Source organism: Hemitrygon akajei, chromosome 12 (genome assembly GCF_048418815.1).
Source record: "Hemitrygon akajei chromosome 12, sHemAka1.3, whole genome shotgun sequence".
NCBI classification, from domain to species: domain Eukaryota; kingdom Metazoa; phylum Chordata; class Chondrichthyes; order Myliobatiformes; family Dasyatidae; genus Hemitrygon; species Hemitrygon akajei.
The window spans coordinates 81792856-81819046 of NC_133135.1; the positions used below are offsets into that span (position 1 = coordinate 81792856).

Sequence of the window (26191 nt, forward strand, 5' to 3'; positions counted from 1 at the left end):
TCCCTTGGTTCAGTAACAGCAAATTTTAACCAGGAACAGCACTGAGAACGTCTTCTTAGGCCAATCAGTGCCAGTGCTGAGGAAGCTCTGAAGAGTGGAAGTGCCAGGGTTGACCCATGGAAACAGGCACCCTGAAAAGCTGCCTGATAGAGTGTAATGTTTACCAGGCACATAGTTAGAATAAAACTCATGTTTTGTTCACGTCTAACCACCAACAGCAAAGATGGCCGGGCTGTATGATTAAAAAATACCTACATTTTTTATAATGCTTCAATTGTTCTTGATTCTCTGCAGTTTAAAATAATCCAAAGTTAGGAAATATTGGATGGGCCTGAGCCTTCTGTGGAATGATTAACTTGCTGACTTTATTAACGGTGGAGGAATGCCTTTCACGCCACAGAGCTAACTTTACCTTTTCACTTCTCAGGTACTTCGACTCCCATCTAGCACAGACTCAAAGAAGGAACGGCTTTCCTTATTGTTTCACACAATGAGCTTGCGTGGTCTCTACTCAGCTCCAAGTGAGACTGGAATTGATCAATAGTGACCACAATGAAAAATGGATTTGAAAAGGATTAAGGGTGGCTGGTGGAAGAAATTAAAGGATTAAGTCAAAATTTAAGATAAGGAAGAGATAATGAAATTAGAAGCAACTGGAAGGGTGGGTCAGCAATGTTCCCTTAAAGACCTTCATCAAACAGATTCCACTGTTGTCTGGAAACCTAGCAGTGGGTGCAGGGATGATGTTTCCAAGGGCTGGGCTTTGCAAAATGAGGGAGGACAATCTCAAAATAAAGGGCTACTGCTCAGGACAGAGATGAAAAGAAGTTAAACTTCAGAATTAATTACTCAAAAAGGCAGAGGAGGCCCAATAATATTAGAGTGACTGATAAACGTTTGCAAGTTCAGTGAATCAAGGGCTATGGATTTAGGGCAGGAAAATAGAATGTCACAACCATAGACTCTGCTGTCAGGTCTATGCACCTGCGCAGGTGAACCGCACAACAGGTTCAGCAATCGTGCTCGTGAGAATGCACATTGCAGCTAATTAGTGTTTCATTATGATGGCGTTAAATTCCCTTCTTTTCGTTCCAGTCTTGTCGAGACTTGACCAAAAACACAGCAACGTTTATGCTCCCTGTATGCCCTTACCCTCGATTGGGAAAGAAGACTACCATTTCAACTGACACTGTCAAGGAATAATATTTATTTAGTATTAGTTATTGTCTCTGCCCGCAGTGTTGGCAGTAACTTTTAGTTTGAGAGCTTTAGTTAACAGCCCTGTTGGCCTAGCATTTATTGTTTTTTGTTCCCTTTAAATTCTGCAACAGTTTTCATTGGAGTCAGTGAACTGTTGACCAACTTCAGTGTCTCTCTCTCTCTCGCTGTACCTGGGCCATAACCAAACATTTTGACAGACTGAGGTCAAAGTGATCTTACTGAGTAGCAGAGCCAGCAAGGGAGCCAAACGGTTGTCTGCTACTTCTATCTCTTATGTCTTTATATGGAGCTGTAGCTAATATTGTAATCACTCAGATAGATCTGCTTAAAAACAAAATGTATTCTTAAGATAATTACCAAAGCAAAAGACTAGAATAATGACTTGATTTCCAGTCCTTCTGCAGTTTCTGGGCAAATTGAACACAAGAAATTTCAGAGCTGGAGGGCTGAATTACTCTATTTGTGGTAACTTCTACTTTACAAAGAGACGAATCGACAATTTGATGGCCAAAAGAGCATCTTTATCGGGATTGGCAAATGATATTTACAATACAGAGGCTTCCAGGTACCTCGTGCGGCATGGGTGGAGGAACTATATACAATGCATACTGGGAGTAAAAAGAGCGGAAGTAAAGACCCTGCCAACCCCGGATCCTGCCTCTTGCTACCAACAGCTTCCCGATTAGTATTAGCTTACTTTTAATACTACTCACATTGCAACACTATTGAATATGTTTTAGTGGAAAATGGTGTACAAAAAATCTACTTGGAGTAAAAGTAAATCTGCAGTTTCTGGGTTGAGGTGAAATCTCAAACAATTCATTAGTGTCATTTAGGGAAAGAATCCAGCTTTCCTTACCTGATCAGAACATGTGGATACCATTAATCACCTTCACCTATTACCTTCCAGCTTGTCCTCCTTCCCCTACCCCCACCAACACTTTTTTAATTTGGCATATTCTCCCTTCTTTTCCAATCCCATTGAAGGGTCTTGGCCAGAAACATTGACTGTTTATTCATTTGCCTGACCTGCTGAGTTCCTCCAGCATTGTGTGTGTGCATGTAGCTCCGGATTCCCACCGTCTGCAGAATCTCTTGTGTTTATTAGTAGTGTGATTTTATCGGATGGAAAAAAAAATCATCAATTCTTTACTGAATAATAGGGGTTAAGACAGCTCATTTAAAACAACTTACTTGCGGTGTTATACCACACCAGAAATTGGAGTATAATGTGCTCGAGTCCAGCATGGGGGCAACCACTGTCAAATTTTCAGCAATCATCATATTTAGTGTCTGCTCATTTGTCAGAAAGTTGTCTGTATCCACAAACTGGAAGATGAAGAGGTTGAGACAAAAGATTAATCCAGTTACTACCAAAAGAAGGCTACTTTGTGCCTCTTAATTTTAGATTTCTCCTCATGTATTACATCCAAACAATTTTAAATTTTGTTTAAGATTGCAACAAGAATTGGGAAAAAAATAATTCAGTAAGCTCTATAGTCTGGGGCAGTGTCTGCAATATATTGCTTTGCTCCAATGGCATTTCCAATTTATATAAGGTAATAGTTTCAATCAGTAATCACATCTAACTAAGCCACAACCAATCTAATGGAGGAATTCAGCCGGTTGGACAACATCTGTGAGAGGAACGGAATTGTCAATGGTTCGGGTTGAAATACTGCACCACGCTCCCACAGATACTGCATGACTCGCAGAGTTCTTCCAACAGATCATTTGTTGCTCCAGATTTCAGTACCTGCAGCCTCTGGATCTACATCTTTTTCTTTTTCCTGGTACCTTGGAATATTAATGTGGTGTCAGAGAATTCACACATTCAGCCAGTCACAAACCTCACATATCAGGCAAACATAACTGTTCATAAGATTACTAATGTTATTGGACATATTCCTAGAGGCATCATCACGTGGCCTTCCTGATTCCTCCTGCCCAGTTCCTGGGCTCTTGGTACCACCACCAATGTAGTGTCTTAGTAGATCAGCCACCAAAAATAGAAGCAGGAAGTAACTGAGCTAATAGCATTTGCTTCAATCCAAGTGATCTCCTGCTTGGTTTGAAGGAGACCGTGGCCTGAATGACTTTCACTTACCAGGATGTAGTCAGCCCACTTCTCCCTTGCAGTTTTCAAAGCCATTTGCCTGAGCTTCATTACATGTGAGAACCTGGAACTGGTCCAGTGTTTGGGGCTTATTTCATCAGCGTAGTACCTGGAAATGAACACAAAGCTGCTGGATCAGAGGTGGAAACAAACAAATAGCAGATCACAGACAGTGGGGGCGGGAATGAGGAGAGATTCAACCTGTTCTAGGACCATGAGAGGTTGTGTGTGATGTGCACTCCCAGGAGTTTGAAACTGCTTGCAGTTCCCACTGCTGTGCCGCCAATGGAAAGAGAGGGGTGAGTGGTGCGGATTTTCCTGTAAACCCTGCATTCAGGTTGCAACAACAGAAAATGACTAACCAACTGAATCAAAAGCATGGTTAACTCCGATTAGCTCCAAATTAAAGTTAAAATTGAGGCAGTTTATTCTGGAATCTAATTTTAATTCTGCAGATATTCTTTGCCATTACCAATGTTTTACAAAATTTGACATTGCAATATGATCTGCTTGTATCCCACTCTAAAACCCATCTTTACTGGTCTATTCACAGAGATTTGTCTTCTTCATTATACAGGCTACTTTCACATCAAGACTCTCACTGCAGTACATTTTCTGGATGCCGCAAAAAGCTGCAATTCCTTATCGCAAGATCAACAAAGTGCAAAAAATGACAGACTGAATGGCCTAGTCATATGGAACAAAAAGCACATCAATATTTATCTATTTGGAATTCAGTAGAGAGCCAAGCTGATATAATCTTTCCTGCTGTTGGATCAAGCCACAGTAGTACTGTGGTTAGCACAACACCTTACAGGCCCAGCAATCCAGGTTTAATTCCCACTGCTGCCTGTAAGCAGTTTGTATGTTCTCCCTCCACGGAACACATTGATTTCCTCTGGGTGCTCCGGTTTCCTCCCACAGTCCATGGGTTAATTGGTCATTGTTAATTTTGCATGATTACGCTAGTGTTAAAACAGGGGACTGCTGGCTGCTCGGCTCAAAGGGCAGAAGAGCCTATTCCATGCTGTATCTCAGACAATCAGTAAGTAAGTGAATAAATAGACAGATAAATCAATCCATAATTTTTCTCATTCATTTCCCACATCAGATTTAGCTGTGCCATTCCACTGGGCAGGAAGCAGGGAGGTCTATCTTAGGAAACCACTACAAGGCTGCTTGATGCTTCTTCATCACACGACCCCTTCAATGTTTGTGGTGAGATGCTGAAGATGTTCTATAGGTCAGTTGTGGAGAGCGCCCTCCTCTTTGTGGTGGCATGTTGGGGAGGCAGCATTAAGAAGAGGGACGCCTCACGTCTTAGTAAGCTGGTAAGGAAGGCGGGCTCTGTCGTGGGCAAAGTACTGGAGAGTATAACATCGGTAGCAGAGCGAAGGGCGCTGAGTAGGCTACGGTCAATTATGGAAAACCCTGAACATCCTCTACATAGCACAGAGAAGCAGTTTCAGCGACAGGTTGCTATCAATGCAATGCTCCTCAGACAGGATGAAGAGGTCAATACTCTCCAATGCCATTCGGCTTTACAATTCAACCGCCAGGAGTAAGATATGTTAAAGTGCCGGGGTTAGGACTCAATGTATTTAAGTAAACTACTTAAGAACTTTTTAAAAGCTATTTATTAATGCTTTTTGAGAGGGTGATTTTAGATGCATATCATATTTTTACTGAGTTAAGTATTGTATGTAATTAGTTTTGCTACAATAAGTGTATGGGACATTGGAAAAAATGTTGAATTTCCCCATGGGGATGAATAAAGTATCTATCTATCTATCTATCTAATTGTCCCTCAACCCCTCTGACGCCACCGTTGAGATGGGAATGAACACTGAAGGAAACCTTGCAAACAAACTCACACTCATTCAAATGCGGATATTGCAACAAAGCACAAACTGCTGGATTATTGGTGTAATTTCTGTCACTTTTGGTGAAATAATTGAGTTTGTCGGATGCCAGGTACTTACTCTATGAATTTTATTAAAGTGCTGCATTCGCTTGGAAACAAATTATTTTTGTATATAATTTGGAGTGGGATTATTGGACCAAATATTAACATATAGACACCCATTTTGCATTACACATTGAATCTACAGAGGTCTATGAACATGCAAAAATAATTTTGAATTAGACTGTAGAAATAAGTCACTCAGCCCTCTCCGGGGTATTCCATTTCACTTGAAATGTCAACATTCCTTTTAGCACAAACCCATAAGTTCCTGAAAAACCATGATTCCTATTGCCTCTCAGGCTTGATATGACCCATGGAGCAGTATCTTCTCCATGAGACATTCTTTATCGCTTCTTTAGACTTTCCACATTACAGTTAACATTCTATATCAAGAGTAACTGCAACTCCTTCACTAATAAGTCCACAATATATAATGGCTTCTCTGTGGATTACCTGCTGAATAAAATGGATCTTTAATCAAAGCTGATTGAACTTTCAAGTGTCAATCCTTTGTTTTGTCCCTGAGGGGATGGGGGGGGGGGGAGGGGAACAATGCTCAAAAGTAAATCCAACATCTTAGATATATTTGCTATTCTTTTTAACCTCCTACTTCCCTGATGCTTTGCAACTGTTGCTAAAGTACCTCAGTCGTCAACACAAGAAAGGGCAAGGCATAACCAAATATATAGAGGAACTGTATTTGTGGTGACATTTCACTATAAGCACTATTGATTCAAGAGAGGTCTTACTACAGAGAGGATTAAAGGATTAATAGAATGCTAATATATGGTGTAACGCCTATAAATTAATGTCTAGAAAATTAAAGAAGCCTTATATTACATTATCTCCCACCCTTATCTCATTCTTTCCCAGTCCATTCATGCCCTGATCTCAGCACAGAGGATGAGGGTGGAAATTAACTAACTGGGCTGGACAGTTTAATCCCCAAGAATAGATCAGTACAGGTGATTTCCCCCCCCCCCCCCACCCCTACACACACCCCATGTTACAGCCAGAGACAGAGAGTTGCCCTGTTTGGAGGCAGCCTGGATCACGATTTTCCAAAACTCAAAGCCATGTCATCTGCGAACGTGTCAAGAAATGCAAGTTGTAAAAAACTGTGTTTATTTATTTTCCTTTCTGCCATAAAAAGGGACAAAGAGACATGTTTTTATTCCATGTCCCAGACTTTCTGGTAGCAATTTGTTAATTCCTTCAGGGTAAATTCCTGTTACTGTACCCGAACGGCCTTAGCATAGGGGTCACCTGACCTTGGCAGACAATATGTTCACCCTACCCCTCAAGGAGCCCATAGCAAAGCTGAAAGAAAATATTTGCCTTGCTCTTCCCTCATTGTTCTGTTAACTCTCACAAGATCACCCTGCTCTGATTGGAAAAGAGGAAGTGCTACTTGCTCTTTTCAAAGGAAAGAAGCAGCAAAGCAAAATATGTCACTATTCTTGCAAAGCCCTTGCATGGCAACGTGCAAATTCTCTATGAAGTAGGTTCTCCTTTGAAGAAAGAATCTCTCATTATTTTTATTTTAATTTCATATAACCAAGGAATATTTCCCCAGTTGAAAGAGATCACTTTGCCAACATTTGGAAACGGACTAATATTTGTCTTTGAATGAGGGTTCATTTGCTTCTCGCAATTGAGAATACTCACATGGGTTGATCCAGAGGTCTCCACTCCACGTAGTGGTAAAATTGTTGGACATTTTTTAACCACTCCCGCAGCACAGCTGTTGTGTTGTCAATGTTGTGATCTGTGGCAGCCCTACGGTAAGACAACATCATGGCAGGTAAACCAAAGTTGAGCTTGCGGTCAATAAGTTAGTGAACACAATGGTTTTAATTTTGAATGGGAAAAGGAAGTGGATTTCCTGTCAGGGCTAAGAACAACATTCAAGTCAAGTCACAGTTATTGTCATGTGCACAAGTACAGTGACATAAAGTAAAAACTTCACTTGCAGCAGTATCACAGGCACCACAGTGGCAAAGGTGGTGTTCAGAAAAGAGAGATGTTTTTAAGTATCACATTGACTAGTAGTATAAGCAACCTATTTTTTACAATATTTCAGAAATCATGTTTAAATCTTCCCTGTGTGAAATAAGACCATAAGATACAGGAGCAGAATTAAGCCATTTGCCTCAACGAGTCTGCTCTGCCATTTCATCATGGCTGATCCATTTCTCTCTCAACCCCAATCTCCTGCCTACTCCCCGTATCCCTTCGTGCCCTGACCAATCAAGACTTATCAACTTCTGCCTTAAATACACCCAATGACTTGGCATCTACAGCTGCCTGTGGCAACAAATTCCACAGATTCACCACTCTCTGGCTATAGAGTTCTTTGATTTAGTATTGTGGTGCCAGAGGAATTGGATGGAAGAGAAATATTGATAGTCCTTTGAATTATTTCCTCAAGCTAAAAATAAAAGAATTCTCATGTTTGACACCGGGCTTTAGGATATGATGCAGGAGTGTTACGTACCCTGTAACTGGGTCACTTACCAGCAAAGATAGAGAGGTCCGTTGAAGTCTGATGGTACTATTTTTAACAGTATTTATTGATAGAAATACACAAAAATAATATCAATGCAAAAATAATATACGTCGTCAATACTAAATCTAAAAGCGCGGGTATAATAATAATCAATAAGAAATAAGCTGTATCGTTGTCTAGGGGATAATGAATTGTCTGATGGAAATATATAGTTCGTTCAGTTCATACAGGCTGCCGCCGTTGGGGACCCTGTGTGGCAATTGTTGGAGAGAGAGAGAGACGGGTTAAAACTTGCCCATTCTGTTTATGATGTCAATCCTTCGAGAGTCGTTGAGAGTTGAGTTCCCCGTTGTTAGCTAAAAACCGTTTTTCCGTGGCAAAGGTCACCGATTCCGGGCAAATGGAAGCGGACGCACGTGGCCTTCCACCGGCTTTCGCTATCACGGGATCGCTAGCGTTTCTTCTGGTGCGTCTGAGGGGCTGTTCCCACAGACCCTCTTTTTATCCTGACTCACAGGGTCTCAGGTGTCAATCAGGTTGGGGATGATGCAATCCCTCCACCAACCTCCCCCTCGGTTCATTGCCTGGGGCTTCGATGCATCGTCCAGGATGCAATACACAAGTCCGTCTCCAAGAGACAATAGCCGGTATCAATGGGTCCGCCTTTCGGAGGCCAAGGCACATTCCAACGCCTTGTGGATTCTGCATGTCTTTCTCTCATTTCCTGGGTCTCCTGAATTGACTCAATAGTGATCTTGCGATTCTCACAAAGGAGGGGGCTACCCCCGCACCCTTCGGCCCCTCAGAGCTGTGGTACATTCATAACAGGAGAAAGACTGAGTTGGTGAGCACATTCAAAGAGATTGCACACAAAATTATTGTACCCACGTAATAATTGTACCCACGTAATTCTAATCTCATTCTCAGACAAAACTAGTACTCATTTCACATTACCAACCTGTCCTTCAGTAAGTGCTGTTGAACCATCTTCTAAACTGCTGCAGCCCTGCTGGAGAGGGTGCTTCTGGAATAATGACTCTCTTACCAGAACATTGAAGGAAGCCATTCAGCCCATCAAGTCAATACCAGCTGCTGAGAGAGCACTACCATTGATCTCTTCCTCCCCCCATTCCTCATTTTCCCTTGTTCTTGTAACCTATTTTAATCTCATGCCCAGTTCATTCTCTTTTGACACTGCTGACATTTACCTGTGCCCTGAAGTTATGTCCAGCACCAATTAACATGTGAGCACATCTTTAGGAAATGAGAGCAAACTCAAGTAGTCAAGAGCAGAGTGTCACAGAAAAAGTGTGCACGCTCTGCTCTGGGGGTTCCCAACCCGGGATGCACGGACCCGTTGCTTAATGGTCCAGGGTATTCAAATGATTGGAAACTCCTGCTCTACGTGGACAGTACCAGAGTCAGAATTGAGCCTAGGTACTGCAGAACACAGCCACACTGACTAATGTACAACTATATGGTCATAAGAATTACCATAATTACAATCCAAAGACAATGACGGAACAGTGACATATAATTCTGTTCTAGGATGATATGAGAATTGCAGACAATTGGCAATGTACTCACATGACTTCAGCTCTTATCATTTTGATCTCTCCATGTGTTTTGGAAGTACTTGTAAAGAAAACCAGTAGATGCATCTAATATTGCGGCTGGTGGAGTTGCTGCTTCACAGCTTTGGAGATGATTCAGCCCTGACCTCAGGTAATGTCTGCATGAAGCTTGCATCTCCTCAATGAGACCATATGGGTTTCCTCTGGGTGCTCCCCTTTCCCTCCACATCCCAAGATGGTTAATTGGCCACTGTAAATTACCTCTAATGTGTGTGTGTATGGTAGAATCTGGGGTGAGTTAAGGGAAATGTGAAGAGAATAAAGTTCAAAGTAAATTTATTATCAAAATACATATATGGAATACTTTATACACCAGGAGTTAAAGGCGCGCGCACACACGCACGCACGCACGCACGCACGCACGCACGCACGCACGCACGCACACACACACACACACACACACGTACATTACCATATACTAGCATGGGATTGATTTTCTTGTGGGCATTCACAGTAAATACAAGAAGCACAATAAAATAAATGAATAACTGCACACAAGACTGACAAACATAAAAAAACAAATTGTGTAAATATTAAAAAAACAAAATGATGATAATAAATAAATAAGCAATAAATGTTGAGATTGTGAGATGAAGTGTCCTTGAAAGTGAGTCCATAGGTTGTGGTCCCAGCACTTTTGTTCCAAGATAGCTCCAGAAAATGGTGAATCTTTGTGTGCAGCTCTGAATGCAATCATCAAATATTCCCACTTAGGACTACTACAACTGAAATCCACAGCCAGGGCTATTGATCCTCAAAATTGGCAGAGTCTGTACTGCAGACTCAGGTTGTGAGTAGTTTCTTTTTCAGAAAAAGGAAGCACACAAAGTGTGCTGTTCTGCAAATACGATTGAGATGCACAACCCTTAGTCTCCCCACTCCTGACTATCCTGCTGGTGAATGTACACTCTCCGGAAAATAAAACTGAAGACCTCAGTGCAAGATTGAGTACCAGAGGGACACCAGGGAATGCTGCGGACTTTGTTTCACGGAAACCTGGCTCAAACCCGTCATTTTGGATTGATCGCTACAGCCTGAGGGCTTCACCATTCAAAGGCAGGATAGCTCTGTCTTTTAAAGGTAGAGAAGGGTGAGTGTGTTGAATGACAAACTCATCAGGGTGCATAGACACGGCACTTCTCTCTCAGTCCTGCTCATCCAACCTGGAACATCTAGCATTCAAGTGTGTCCATCTTATCTGCCAAGGGAGTTTTCCATCATAATTCTGGTAGCGGTGTACATACCACCCCTGGCCAGTCAGGCAGACTTTGAAGGAGCTAAGCACCATGATCAGCAGTCATGAAACAGTGCACCCTGATGCTTTCTTTATCATTATAGGGGATTTCAACCAGGCCAGATTGAGGATGTCTCTGAGCAACTACCACCAACATATCTCCAGAACAGACAGCACACGTGAGCACTGATACACCACCATCAAGAATGCTTACCTCGCCATCCCGACCACTGAAAAGTCCCATCACCTGGCTGCATTTCCACTACCAGCATACAGACAGAAACTGAGGACGGTAGCACCAACGGTGAAGGACTATGAAGGTACGACCAGGGGAGGTGGAGAATCACTTACAGGACAGCATTGAATTGGTGGACTGAATGCTACTCAGGGGTTCATCTGAATGAATATATATCACAGTTGTCACCAACTTCATCAAGACCTGCGTGGATGAGAGTGTGCCTTCGAGAACTTACCAGGCATCCCCAAACCAAAACCACAGATGAGTCAGGAAGATCACAGTCTACTGCGGATTTGATTTGTGCGTTCAGAACCGGTGACCCCGAACTATTCAAGAAGTCCAGGTATAACCTATGGAAGGCTATTTTAAGGGTGAAAAAATTAATTCTGATTGAAGTTAGAGGTAGAATCGGATGTACGTCAGCTCTGGCAGGATTTGCAGGCTATTACTCCCTACAAGGTGAAACCTAACATCATGAATGGCCGTGTTGCTTCTCTCCCAGATGAGCTCAATACCTTTTATGCACGCTTTGAAAGGGAGAATAAAACAATACCTGTGTGAATCCCTGCACCATCTGGTGACCCTGTGATCTGTGTCTCGGAGTCTGATGTCTGAACACCTTTCAAGAGGGTGAACCTTCACAAGGTGTCAGGCCCTGAAGGTGTACCTGGGAAGACACTGAAAACCTGTGCCAACCAACAGGCAGGAGTGTTCAAGGACAGCTTCAATCTCTCACTGCTGCAGTCAGAGATTCCCACCTGCTTCAAACTGTGGACGACCATACCAGTGACGAGGAAGAGCAGGGTGAGTTGCCTCAATGACTATTGCCCAGTTGGAATCACATCTACCGTGATGAAATGCTTTGAGAACTTGGTCATGGCCAGAATCAAATCCTGCTTGGACCAACTGCAATTTACCTTTTGCCACAATAGGTCTGCAGCAGATGCAATCTCACTGGCTCCCCAGTTGGCCTTGGACCACCTCGACAATAGCAATAGCTACGTCAAGCTGCTGTTTATTGATTACGGGTCAGTGTCAACACCATCTTACCCACAAGACCCTGCTGGACATTAAGAACTTAAATTACTGCAGGTCTACCCCATCAGCGAGTTTCTCGCTGGCGGAGAAACTGAAGGAGCTGGACTCGCTGCGGATTGTGCTGGTGCTTGCGTCGGAGAGGCGTCAGAGTGGGTGTGCAGTCTAACGGCAAGAGATCAACTCCATCACTTTTCTTGTGATTGCAAGACCCTGTTAGACATTGTTAATGTGGAATGCAGCAAGTCCAATCAGCTGAATTATTGGTGAATGGTGCTGGGGGCGGGGGGGGCCTGCATGCCCTTAGTCATGGTGGTAAATAGGCTTCAAGCCGCAATGTCGCCTGTTTGTGGCCACCTGGGGGAGACATCAGAGTTGGTGTGCTCCATCAGAGTGACAGAGTGGGTATGGTGCAGCATACATGCTGGAGTTGGTGCTGCCCTCTGGTGGTCACTCAGCAGAAGACAATACGCATTGTGTTCGACTACAGGCTCAGGGACTTGGACTACAGTCGGTCCTCCTTATCCACGGATTTCGCATGCGCGGACTCAACCAACCGCAGATTGGGAAAACCCGTAAGTTCTCTCTCCAGCACTCGTTATTTGAGCATGTACAGACTATTTTTTTCTTGTCATTATTCCCTAAAAAATATAGTATAACAACTATTTACATAGCATTTACATTGTATTAGGTACTATAAGTAATCTAGAGATGATTTAAAAGTACAGGCAGTCCCGGGTTATGAATGAGTTCCATTCCTGAGTCCGTCTTTAAGTCAGATTTGAAGTCGGAACTGGTACATCTGGTATTATTTAGCGTCAGTTAGTCAAACGTTTGTCTTAGTATATAGTACACATTTTACCTTTCTATGCATATAAAACACTTAAGAAACGTATGTATTTCAATAATTAAACCACTGCATTGCTTAGTAATAATTGTAGCTTTCATCGGGGCAGTGCCTTTCACATGCTCCATTAAAATTGTTCCGATCGCTGACCGACTGTAGCCTTACGCTCTTCCAATGAATGATGGCGTTTCACCTCTTTCCAATCACTTTATTACTTCCACTTTATTTTCAATCTGATCATGATTATTCAGAGCTTCACTGCCGGGTCCTAATGTCCACCGCACTGAGACATGTTAAATAAAGTCCGGGGTTCCGCTAGGTCCTAAAGACCACCGCACTGAGCCAGGTTAAATAAGGGACTTGAGCATCCATGTTTTTTGGTATCCGCGAGGGGTCCCGGAACCAATCCCCTGTGGATAAGGAGGGCCGACTGTATATATTTCTGTGTGACTTTATATTTTACTGCTATCTTATATGTGCCTTGTGTTGTGTATGATTATTAGTACTGTGTATTGCACCTTGTCCCTGGAATAATGTTGTTTAGTTTGGTGTATTCATGGGCATTCATGTATGGTTGAATGACAATTAAACTTAAGCTGCTGCAAATTTATTAATTCTATGAATTTATTTATGAAGCTCATAATTCATTAAATCTGTTGAAGATTTAATCCCATCCAAATCCAGCAGTCTAGCCATATTTTCAGAAATTGGTAATGATTTATAAGTGAAGATTGGTCACCATTTCAGCACAGATAAGGTATTGAGAGTAGTGCGCACTTTGTTAAGGCGTTGATTGGAAAACAACTCCCAAGGTCTGCACTTGTCAATTAAAACAACATATCTTTAGTTCACACTTGTGCCGTTAAGGAAGTACGTCGAGTCTGTATTTGTATGGTTAGGCAAGCACACCTAGAGTCCACAAGTGTGCAATTAGAGAAGCACATCTGGACTTCACACTTGCATTGCAAAAGAAGCACATCTGGAATCTGTGCCTGTGCTGTTAAACAACTACATCTGGAAATTTCCTTTCCTCCTTCAGTTTTACCTCGGGAAATATAATTGCCTGATGACTCGGTATGAAAATTCTTCACAGGGAGAAGAGGTGTGGCACATACTCAAATAGTTAGCACCAGCAAGTCACGTGGCACATCGTAATTATAGCCGCAACCTGCCTAGGGAACATTTAACTCCGCAAGTATGGAGTAGATATACGTCAGACTGTATAAAGATGGCAGATTTTCTCTGCTGCAGGGCATTTGTTATCCAGGTGGGATTTTACAACTACCTGGTAGATTCTTCATGTTTCAGATTTATTTAATTTGTTGAAATCAAGCTCCCAGCTGCCACAGTGGGAGCTAGTCATGGGTCCATATTAATGGTCCAAAACGCTGTCTGTTGGGTAGGATTTAATTAGTGTTGGGAATTTTTTTTTTACTTGTTTGAGTATATTGCTGAAGACTTCTAAAAGTTTCAGCAGATGTATAGTGGAGAGCTTTCTGATGGTTGCATTGCTGTCTGGTATGGAGGCTCCGGTACAGAGGTGCACAAGAGGCTGCAGACAGTTACAGACTTAGTCTGTTCCATCATGGGCACAACCCTTCCCACCACTGAGGTCATCTTCAAGAGGCATCCGTCACTAAGGACTCTCACCATCCAGAACCTGCCTTCTTATAACCATATAATAATTACAGCACGGAAACAGGCCATCTCGGCCCTTCTAGTCCATGTCGAACTCTTACTCTTCTTGTTACTACCATCAGGAAGGAGGTACAGGACCTTAAAGACCCAAGCTCAATGATTCTGAAACAGCCTCTTCTCCTCCGCCATCAGATGAACACTCCCGTGTTATTCCTTTCTGTGCTGCTTTTTAAAATTTAATGTAATTTTCTATCTTTCTGTAGCAAAACAACTAATTTCACATCATCTGTCTGATATTAATTCTGATTCTGAATCTGGCCATTTTATCTCCTTCCACTGATCCCACCTTTCTTTCCAAATGCTTAACTTTGCTTCGGTATCTAACTTATGAACAGTTCGTATTTGTGGCAGCTTGCATATTAACAGCGAAGAGTTCTGCTAGGTTCAGGAGGGAGAGGTGACAGAGCAGACAAGGTTTGTGACAGGGAACATAGCAGGTTGTACATCACCTTACAGCGCCAGCTGTCACTCATTGGGGTTCAAATCCTGCAGCTGTCTGTGAGGCCAGCATTCTTACAGAAAACACTTAGATTTCTCCCACATTGCCAAGATGAATGGTCAGGGTTAGTGAGCTGTGGGCATGCTGTGTTTGCACCGGAAGCATGGCGACATTTACAGGCTACCCCCAGCAGAATCCTTGGAGCGTGTTGGTCGTTGTCACAAAATAATACATTTCAATGTATGTTTCAATGTTTTGACGTATATGTGAGAAATAAAGCTGATCGAATCTATCTATAAGTTTAATTACACAGTATACAGATCTTCTTACAAGGTTCTCTGCCCAGATGTCAGCCTGATTGATAGGCTTTTCTTCAATTCAGGTGAGCAGGATTCCTGAGGAAACCACAGGTCCCCACGTATCTGATTCACTCCCTGAGGTTCTGATTCTATAAATGGTGGAAGTGGTCTGCTCTCTGATCAGGAATGAATGTTGTAAGGAGGGGGAAGGTTGTTGTGCCAGCTTTGTTGCTTGGGATGAGGAGCGCTCTTGGGCCACTAGATGTGAACTTGTTTAGTTTCTCCTTGAAGCTTCCCAACCTCCTTTTGGTGGACAACTGTTCCACTGCCCTCAGGTACCATGAGGGCACTGATTCGGACAAATAACCTCTTTACACTCAGTGGCCAGTGTATTAGCTACCTCCTGGGCCTAACAAATTGGCCAATGAATGCATGTTCCTGGCTTTCCGCTGCTATATCCTATTCATTTCAACGTTCGATGTGTTGTGCCTTCAGAGATGCTCTTCTGCACACCAGTGTTGTAACATGTGTTTATTTGGGTTATTGGATCACTGTCTGGTATGGAGGGGCTATTGCACAGGACCAAAAGAAGCTGCAGAAGGTTGTAAATGTAGTCACCTCCATCTTGGGTACTAGCCTACAAAGCACCCAGGACACCTTCAGGGAGCAGTGTCTCAGAAAGGCAGCGTCCATTACTAAGGACCTCCAAAACCCAGGGCATGCCACTTCCTCACTGTTACCATCAGGAAGGAGGTACAGAAGCCTGAAGGCACACACTCAGTGATTCAGGAACAGTTTCTTCCCCTCTGCCATCTGATTCCTAAATGGACATTGAAGCTTTGGACTCTCCCTCACTTTTTAAAAAATATACAGTATTTCTGTTTTTGCACATTTTGTTTTAAATTCTATTCAATATATGTAATTGACTGATTGATCGATTTATTATTATGTTTTATTTTATTAACTATTATTATTTTTTTCTCTCTGCTAGATTGCATTAACTCCATTCTGATATCTGGTCCGGACAACAAATGAACCGCTTAACAGCATCTACGTGCCTATATGCATTGAGTTGCTGACCGGGGATCGAGTCTACATCCTGCGTGCACTGCGTGATTCAGTGGCACACCAAGGCAGAAGCAACATGGACAATATCACCAGAGTGGCATCTGGAGTTCAGGCCTATTAATCCTGAGATATGAATCAGCTGTCACTGAGGCAACTGGGGTTTTTAAATAAACCTGGTACTTAAAATATCTACCAGGTCATAATATAATCCCTCCGAGAGTGGAGTAATTCTGCCACCTGGTCTGACACTAGACCCATCAATGCGGTTGCCGCCTCAGTCCAAGGTCCTTACAGATGAACAATAAATAGCAGCACTTCCAGCAACATCTATACCTCAATAAATAAATCAACATCTATTGAAGAAGTCATTTGGCTTATAAGCTGTGTATGTCAATTGCAAAAATACATTAAAAAAAAACACTGGCCTGATCACAGGAACAAACCATACCTGTTGATTTTCTTTAAATCCCATGAAAGATTTTGAGCTCCACCAAAGCTCCATAACCTGATTCCAAAAGAGAGTCAGTGTACTTAACATTAATGCTGGCATACCCTGTGTGCTAGGTCATATGTCCTTTAATTTCCTTAACTAGCTGAGCACTTGAAGCATCTTTACGGAACTGAAGAACAAAGCTGGTCTTTCGATCCATTCTTTGATCTGAAAACTGATTTATAACCACACACTCAGCTCCATTCTTAACATTTCCCTGTGAGGAAGGTAGGATGTTTTTGAGAAAAGTTTAGAACTTCACCTTGTTTCTCAAGGTGCAATTAACCTGGCATTATGATGGAGAATTTCAAGCTTGCTGTCTAGGAATATTTGTCGTAAATAAAGTGACTATTCAGCACTATGATGTGAATCCACACCAAAGTTTTTGTGGTCGGCAGTGCAGAGAGAGAATTGCAACATTTCTGAGCATTTGCAGAGCTCTATTGAACACATTGAGACCTTCGAAAATAATTACAAGGCAAATCACTAGAGCAAAGTAAAGCTGTTTACACTTCTCAAAACACCAAAGGTTAAATTATATTGATTGCCATTTACACTTTCATAAGTGCCTTAAGAAGATTATAATCCAAAGCATCACTGAAATTAATTAAAGAGTACTGGAGACTATGTGCTATCACATTACAATAATTGAGCCATGAAATTCACAGTCCAGCTCTGGAACACAAGGCGATAGATTTTGGAGCGTGGCATATAGAAAAGATCAGTTAACAACTACTCTCAAGTCAGCACGCTGAGAACTGCGGCAAGCAACATTGTTTCAAGTAATTTAAAAATATATTTTTGAACATCTCTAAGTTCAAATTCAAGAATTTTGTCATTCAACCTTGTGCATCTATACTGCCATACGAAACAACATTTCTTTGCACCAAGGAGCACCACACTGTACACATAACTCACGCACATAACACACAAACTAATATTACCACTAGTAAATTGACAAATTGTTAGGTGCATGTAGGACACAAGTTAAAACGTATAACGTTACTGGTGCTTCGTGCGTTATGGCGGGAGGGGGTTTCAGTATGGGCAGTCTTGGGACTACAGGCCACCCAGGGAGCAAGTGTCTCTGAAAATGTGGCTGTCATGCTGAGCTGGAGTTAAAACTGAAACACAGTTACCACACTGAAACAAGACCTTTCGCCTGCCATCCTTCCAGGTAACGTACAATTCTTGCTGCCTCATATACAGTTCCTCCTGGTTAATGTACAGTCTCTGGAAAATAAAATTCTGCAGTACCAGTCTGTTTATTCTTTTTCACAAAGGCACGGTTCATATCCAGCTGTCCACACACAGTACTCCAGCCCCACAGTGTGGACCGGACAGCAGAGTCTGGTAAAGCCAGAGGTGGTGGCATTTGCTTTATGGTCAACTCCTGTCGAAATCCTGCTCCCCGATCCAGAACCTCTGGCAGTGAAGTATCATCTATTCCAGTGATTCCCGGTGGTGTGGTTACATGTCCCTAAGGGGCGTTGGGGGAAATAGAAATAATCGGGGGGGGGGGGGCGTTAAGTAGCACCCTAACGAGGCACGAGACCTGACCGACTGTTACTAGAGTGGGCACTTCCAAGAAAAATGGATGAGGCACTGGAACACAGGAAGAACCATAGCTCTTCAGGCGGTGGGCGCTCGTCGTCACCCCGCGTCTGAAACTCAGCAATCTCATCCGACCTCACCAACCAAACAGACACTATTGCGGAGCATAAATTAGCAACCAGGGTGCTCAACAGTTTCTCTTGATTCACAGCATGGAACATCTACAGGCAATTTAACAGTTGGTAAGTCAAGTACACCCTCTCAGCTTTCTCTACAGATCTATGGAAAAAAGGTTGTGGAACGATATTGCGTCGGCTGGAACCAAACGGTGAAATAGAGCCAATCAGCAAGCCTGCTGACTCCAAGGGTTCACCTCGAGGTGTTCAAAGCGACTTTGGCTTCATATGTACAGTCAAAAACCTTCTTTGTGGATTATGGGACCTTACTTGATGGGTCAATCACATGTACTGGAATAGTATAAAGGTAGCTTGCCAAACAGCAGGTCTATCCCAACTAACATTCAGATTCCAATCTGAATCCTTGTCCATGTAATTTTCACAGTTGTGATCATCTTTATCTTCGGTGATCATTTTTATCTTCACCTCGCTGTTCCTTTGTGTGTCACTACCATCACTCCATCCATGTCAACTCACTTGTCATCGTCAACATCCGATATGCATTCCCAGTTTGTGTTCAGCTTTTATTTTAATTTAGCCCTGCTAATGATGGATAAATGCGTAGGCACGATCTCTTTGAGTCTGACGGCAGTGAAGCTTTGAATTCTAATCCTGCTAAGAAACAGATACTACAGAAAGTGCATCAGTACAATGTTATATACCTGGACTATGGTTTTACTCCATTCCTGTCAGATCAGCTATGCCCCATGTGTCTTATTTGTAACACTGTACTGTCTAATGAAGCCATGAAACCATCAAGACTGCAGGTACGCTTCCATAAAAGACCCTCTGATAATGCCACTTATGGTATTACTCAGTTCCAGAGGACGAAAGAAACATTTGAAAAGTGTTGCGCACTTGTGTCATTTGCCAAGAAAGCTAAAAATGACCTTGATAATGACCTTGATTTTCTCATTGTTTCTTATTACATTTACAAACTTATAGCAAAATGTGGAAAATCTCCTACAATTGGTGAACGATTAATAACGCCTGCTGTATCAGAAGTGCTCACCAGGTTCTCAAAATGGATACCAATATTTTAAAAAACACAAAATGCTGGCAGAACTCAGCAGGCCAGACAGCATCTATTTCTGGCATCTGCAGATTCACTCGTGTTATCAATATTTTAAATTCAATTCCTCTGAGTAGTAACTCTGTAGCTCAAAGTATTGACAAAATGAGTATCAACTATGCAAAGAAATACAAACAGCAGAATTTGGGATACAACTAGATGAGTCAACTGTGCAAGACTACAAAGCGTTGCTAATGGCATATGTATGGCTTATCAAAAATGGAGAAGTTTATGAAGAGATTCTCTTTTGTAAAAGGTTAAAAACAAATATCAATGGATAATCAATCTACAATGAGCTCGAAATGTGCATTGAGGATAAAAGTATTCTGATTAGGAACATGATTTCATGTGCAACGATGGAGAACCATATATGACAGCTTGCCATGCTGGTTTAGTAGCATTTATGAAAAAAGAGATTCCAAATCTGTTCACAATCAATTGTGCATTGTCAACATCTCGCAACCAAAAAGCTTAGCCGGTGACTATTTTCAAGCATGACTCTTGTAATATCCGCTATCAATAAAATTAAAGCTCATTCAGTAGCAGAATATTTTGCCAGTTATGCCAAGATAAAGATGAAGAGTTTGAACGCTTGTTTCTTCACATTGAAGTGCATTGACTGTGAAAAGGCTGCTGCTTAAATGTTTCTTTGATCCTTTTGACACTGCGGTTGAATTTTCTCAAAGTTGACCAGAGCGTGGGAAACAAGACTGAACTTCTACATGGAGATGTGGCATACCTAGCCAATCTGTATGACACAATGAACATTCTACATATGAAACTGCAGGATGAGAATTTCAATTTAATCTAGGCAAGAAGTGCAGTATCTACTTTTATCAGAACATTGGCATTATATGAGTAAAACATTGGGAGAAGAATGTTCTCACAGTTTCCTTGCATGGAAAGTATGGCGCTCTCTTTCACAGACAGTGATTTGCTAGAGTACTGCTTACACCCGCAGTCACTGAAGAAGGATTTTCAGAATCAATTCAAGAACTTGAATGATCTTGAAATTCCACACTGGGTAATTAACTGATTTCTTTGCAAGGTGGAAGAACAGGAAGACAGCTTGCAAGAATAAATTATCGAAATTCAGAATGATGAAGAAGCAAAAATATTTTTCAAAAATGTTGGCTTTTGTGTTATGTGGGCACCCTGTCATACGAAGTTTCCTGGTTTTTGGAGCAGAGCCAAATTGCTCTTTGTTGCACTTCCATTCTACTGCCTTGTGGAAAGAGTTTTCAGTGCAGTGAACCACATACTCACAAAAAAAACCAGAAACTGCTTGGACATTGTTATGCATGGGGACTTGAGACTTTTGCTGTCACAACCTGAACCAGGTATTTCAACCCTTGCTAAAAACCATCCAGCTCAAGGATCACATTGATATTGAAGCTGCTGTACAGTGCACAGGTACTGTGTAAGCTGGGTTTAAAGACAAATAAAAATTTAAAGCAGAATCATTTTTCTAATGTTAGCATATGATAGACAAGTTTTTACACTATGGAGGCACCAGAAAGTATATTGTGCCTAACAGGGGTGTTGGCAAGTACGAAAGTGCTTTAGCAGGTGTTGGGCTAAAAACAGATGGTGGAACTGTGATCTATCTGCCGGGGGAGCTTTCTATCATCATCCTGACTGCAGTGTACACTCCAAACCAAAAAATGGCAAGCTGGCACGTGAGGCGCTGAGTACTGTGATCAACTGTAGCAAAACAAGGTACCACACGGTAGGCTTATTCAGAAAGTCAGAAGGCATGGGATCCAGGGAATTTTGGCCAGGTGGATTCAGAATTGGGTTGCCTGCAGAAAGCAGAGGGTCATGGTGGAGGGAGTACATTCAGATTGGAGGGTTGTGACTAGTGGTGTCCCACAAGGATCGCTTCTGGGACCTCTACTTTTCGTAATTTTTATTAACAACCTCGATGTGGGGGTAGAAGGGTGGGTTGGCAAGTTTGCAGATGACACAAAGGTTGGTGGTGTTGTGGATAGTGTAGAGGATTGTCGAAGATTGCAGAGAGACATTGACAGGATTCAGAAGTGGGCTGAGAAGTGGCAGATGGAGTTCAACCCGGAGAAGTGTGAGGTGGTACACTTTGGAAGGACAAACTCCAAAGTAGAGCATAAAGTAAATGGAAGGATACTTGGAAGTGTGGAGGAGCAGAGGGATCTGGGGACACATATCCACAGATCCCTGAAGGTTGCCTCACAGGTAGATAGGGTAGTTAAGAAAGCTTATGGAGTGCTAGCTTTCATAAGTCGAGGGATAGAGTTTAAGAGTCATGGGGTAATGATGCAGCTCTATAAAACTCTGGTTAGGCCACACTTGGAGTACTGTGTCCAGTTCTGGTCGCCTCACTATAGGAAGGATGTGGAAGCATTGAAAAGGGTACAGAGGAGATTTACCAGGATGCTGCCTGGTTTAGAGAATATGTATTATGATCAGAGATTAAGGGAGCTAGGGCTTTACTCTCTGGAGAGAAGGAGGATGAGAGGAGACATGATAGAGTTATACAAGATATTAAGAGGAATAGATTGAGTGGACAGCCAGCGTCTCTTCCCCAGGGCATCACTGCTCAGTACATTTGTTCACTGTAACACCACCATTAAGAACATTTTCTTTGCCCTCCCACACGTGTACATTGGCAAAGTTGATCACCTGTATTTCTACTCCTGTTATACAGGCAGGAACTGAAGACTGCAGTACTATTGAACCATGAAGGTATGGTCAAGGGACATGGAAAAGTGCATTCAGGACTTGAATGAATTACATATTCAATTATTTGTCTTTGGATCTGAATGAATTTTCCACAGTTGTCACCAACTTCAAGATCAGTGTGGATGAGTGTGTGCTTCCAGGAACATACCCAACCCAGAAGCCAGGAGATTCACAGTCTGCTGGTGTTCAAGACTGGTGATCCAGAACCCTACAAGAAGTTCAGGTTCAAACTACGGAAGATGATTCCATGTGTAGTCAGAGACACAATCGGATGCATGTCAGCTGAGGCAGGGTTTGCATGCATTACTTCCTAAAAGGTGAAATCTAACTGCATAGGTGGCTGTGACGCTGCACTCCGCTATGAGCTCAGTGTACTTTATGCATCTGAAAGGGAGAGTGGTGTCTCAAGAAGAGGCATCCATCATTAAGGGCCCTCACTATACGGGTCATGCCCCTCTGCAATCTAATTTCTGAATGGTTCATGAATCCCCACTACAGTGTTTCTCATTACTTTATATTGTAGCGTATATCTTGCACTGTGTTGCTGCCACAAAAGCAACAAATTTCATGACATATGTTAGTGATAATAAACCCGATTCTGATTCTGTCTTGGATCCTGATTCTAAACTCACAGCCTTTGACAGGGATGTCCAACATAAAGCTGTCTGAGATTGGTCTCTGCAATTCACCTTCCTCTATTTGACAATTAATGAGTTTTCTCTCTCCGATTGCTAACATTTGCTTTTTCTTGTTTTCATGTTTGTTAAATGTCCATTACAGAAGTATTTTTTTTAATATCCAACAACTCTGAAAACAATTTTGATTAATATTTAAAGAGACATTGCTTTGGAAAGATGGTGGAACTCCATCCATATTGAGAACCTCAATTTACGTGCACTGCTTTGCCAAACCCACTCTGAATACATAACTCTGACATTTGCTGATGCTACTTTTTTATTCACTTATCAGGATCCGGGCTTCTCCGGCTAACCTAGCATTATTTTGTCAATTCCTAATTCCTGTTTAACTGAGTGGCTTACAAGACCCTTTCAGAGGGTATCGAAGAGACATCCAAGCTAAAGCTACAATATGCAGACAGACAGACAGACATACTTTACTGATCCCGAGGGAAACTGGGTTTTGTTACAGTCACACCAACCAAGAATAGTGTAGAAATATAGCAATATAAAACCATAAATAATTAAATAATAATAGGCAAATTATGCCAAGTGGAAATAAGTCCAGGACCAGCCTATTGGCTCAGGGTGTCTGACACTCCGAGGGAGGAGTTGTAAAGTTTGATGGCCACAGGCAGGAATGACTTCCTATGACGCTCAGTGTTGCATCTTGGTGGAATGAGTCTCTGGCTGAATGTACTCCTGTGCCTAACCAGTACATTATGGAGTGGATGGGAGACATTGTCCAAGATGGCATGCAACTTGGACAGCATCCTCTTTTCAGACACCACCGTCAGAGAGTCCAGTTCCAACCCCACAACATCACTGGCCTTATGAATGAGTTTATTGATTCCATTGGTGTCTGCTACCCTCAGCCTGCTGCCCCAGCACACAACAACAAACATGATAGCACTGGCTGCCACAGACTCGTAGAACATCCTCAGCATTGTCCGGCAGATGTTAAAGGACCTCAGTCTCCTCAGGAAGTAGAGATGGCTCTGACCCTTCTTGTAGACAGCCTCAGTGTTCTTTGACCAGACCAGTTTATTGTCAATTCGTATCCCCAGGTATCTGTAATCCTCCACCATGTCCACACTGACCCCTTGGATGGACAGGGGTCCATCTGCACAGGCAGAATTCCTCCCTGGAAGGGCTTTAGTGAACCACATTGACTTTATGATTGTGCATCAGATTTGCAGATATCATTCCTAGTAACTCCTCCAAGAGGACCAAAAACCTAGTGATGGTTTGGAGGTTGGTTCTGCCTCAATAGCCCAGTGAGCTATTCTGGCTGAAGTCAGGGCTTTATGTTTTGGCTTTTGGGAGGGTCACCCATGCTTAAAGGGCAGAGGCCAGACTAAGTGGTCGACCATTCCACCAGGATCCGTGCAACAGCTCAGGGCTAACAACTCTGACTGGTATTACAGAAACAGCAAAGATGCTTCCTTCTACATCTGATTGTGACAGTATTTCTGACTCTCCACCCGGGATTTGCATGACTGACAGCAGTGAAAATCAAGAGGAAGCTACTGACTTGATGAAGGAAACCCTGAGTACCACCAGAGATGGAGATGTTATTTTCATTGCTGCCCTAAACTCCAGCAGCATAACAGGCAGAGAATAAGCAATTCCTAGTGACTCACTTCAGCATTTAGAGTGTTGTATCAAAACTATGTAACAGACCCAATGCAAATCTGCAGGAAGCTACATTTTTATTATCACAAACTATCATAATGGTTTCAATGAACTGAGAACTAAATTGTCATCAACAAATTATTGGAGGGAGGTTTGGATGTCCCTGAATTAATTTACTGTGTTTGACTCAAATTTACTGATCAGGTTTTGACAACCATTGGGCAATGAACACACCTTCCATAAGTACTGCAATACTTTTTGGACAGTTAACTTTTTAAATGAGATGCATGCTGAACATTTACAATAGCTAGTAGAGAAATCAAAATCTTAATTGACAAGACCATAATGAGAAGCAAAAGTTGGTGCCAGTGAGTTATTACAATGTTCCCCAGTATGGAGCAAATGGATTATTTTCCCTTTTAATCCCTGGTTTTAATGCTTTTTTTTGTCAAAAATATCATGTGACATGTGATTTTAATTAGCCAAATGGTTCCTGTGGGCTATTATGTTATTCAGAGCATGTACTTCAATCAGGCTGCATGCTGTCTAACATTTTTTTGATGTGTGTGAAAATTTCCTTCACCATTTTTTAATTGTCTAAAGACTGTTGAACTTGACGTACCTCAGCTCTCAACACCTACAGCACTCCAATTTTCATCTGTCTTTGCTTGACCTTGAAAATGAAGGACCATCCCAAAAGGTGAGATGACACCCATTCTATAAGACCATTCTACCCTCTCTATAAACAGAAATGTACTAAGAGCAGGTACAGGCTCCATTATTCAATAAGATAATGGCTGGCCTGGTTACTTTAACTACATTCCTATCCCTTTCTTAGAGAAAACAAAGTCTGAAGGTCTGGAACATAGATCCATGCAGTATTTGTTGGTAGGAAGATTAGATGAGAACAAAAAAGAATGATTTCACTCAATGAGAGGGTGGTGGGTATGTCTGGAGTTGAACATTTTGTGTTAAATATTACAGGGAATATGTTTAAAGTGAAAGGGGAAACTTTAAAGGAGATTTTCAAGGCAGTTTTTTTTTAAACAAAGAGAGTGTAAGGTGCCTGGAATGTCCGGCCAGGAGAAGTGTTGAAAGGAATTGTGATGGCAATGTTTGAGAGGCATTTAGAGAGTCACATAAACAGGGACTGGAGGCATATGGTCCTTATGCAAGTAGATGGGATTAGTTTAAATTGGCATCGTGGTCATCACAGTCATAATGGGCTGAAGGACCTGTTCCTGTGCTGTATTGTTCTACGTTTTAAAACATGATGAAAGCAGACAACTCAAGCATTTAATGAGTATCTGGATGAATCAGAATCAGGCTTACTATCATCAGCATATGTCAAGAAATTTGTTGACTTTGCAATAGGAGTACAATGTTATAGAGAGAAAAAAACTGTATTACTGTAAGTATCTATATATTAAATAGTTAAATTGAATAAGTAGTGCAAAAAGAGAAATAAAAATGTAATGAAGTTGTGTTCATGTGTTCAATACTTAAAGAGACCAAGAGTTGGGAAGTGCATCTTGGCTTGACACTTATGTAGAGTATTTAATGAT

At 42.0% G+C, this 26191-nt stretch overlaps 1 protein-coding gene across 1 annotated transcript in view; it reads right to left on the reverse strand.

Moving 5' to 3' along the window:
• Positions 1 to 26191, reverse strand: part of LOC140737264 (procollagen galactosyltransferase 2-like) — a 173726-nt gene that overhangs the window by 52005 nt on the left and 95530 nt on the right. Inside the window, exons 2-4 of the mRNA XM_073063607.1 lie at positions 6972 to 7082; positions 3329 to 3446; positions 2416 to 2550 (exon numbers count right to left, since the gene is read on the reverse strand). Of these exons, the coding sequence (XP_072919708.1) occupies positions 2416 to 2550; positions 3329 to 3446; positions 6972 to 7082 (364 nt within the window). The remainder of the gene's footprint in view (positions 1 to 2415; positions 2551 to 3328; positions 3447 to 6971; positions 7083 to 26191) is intronic.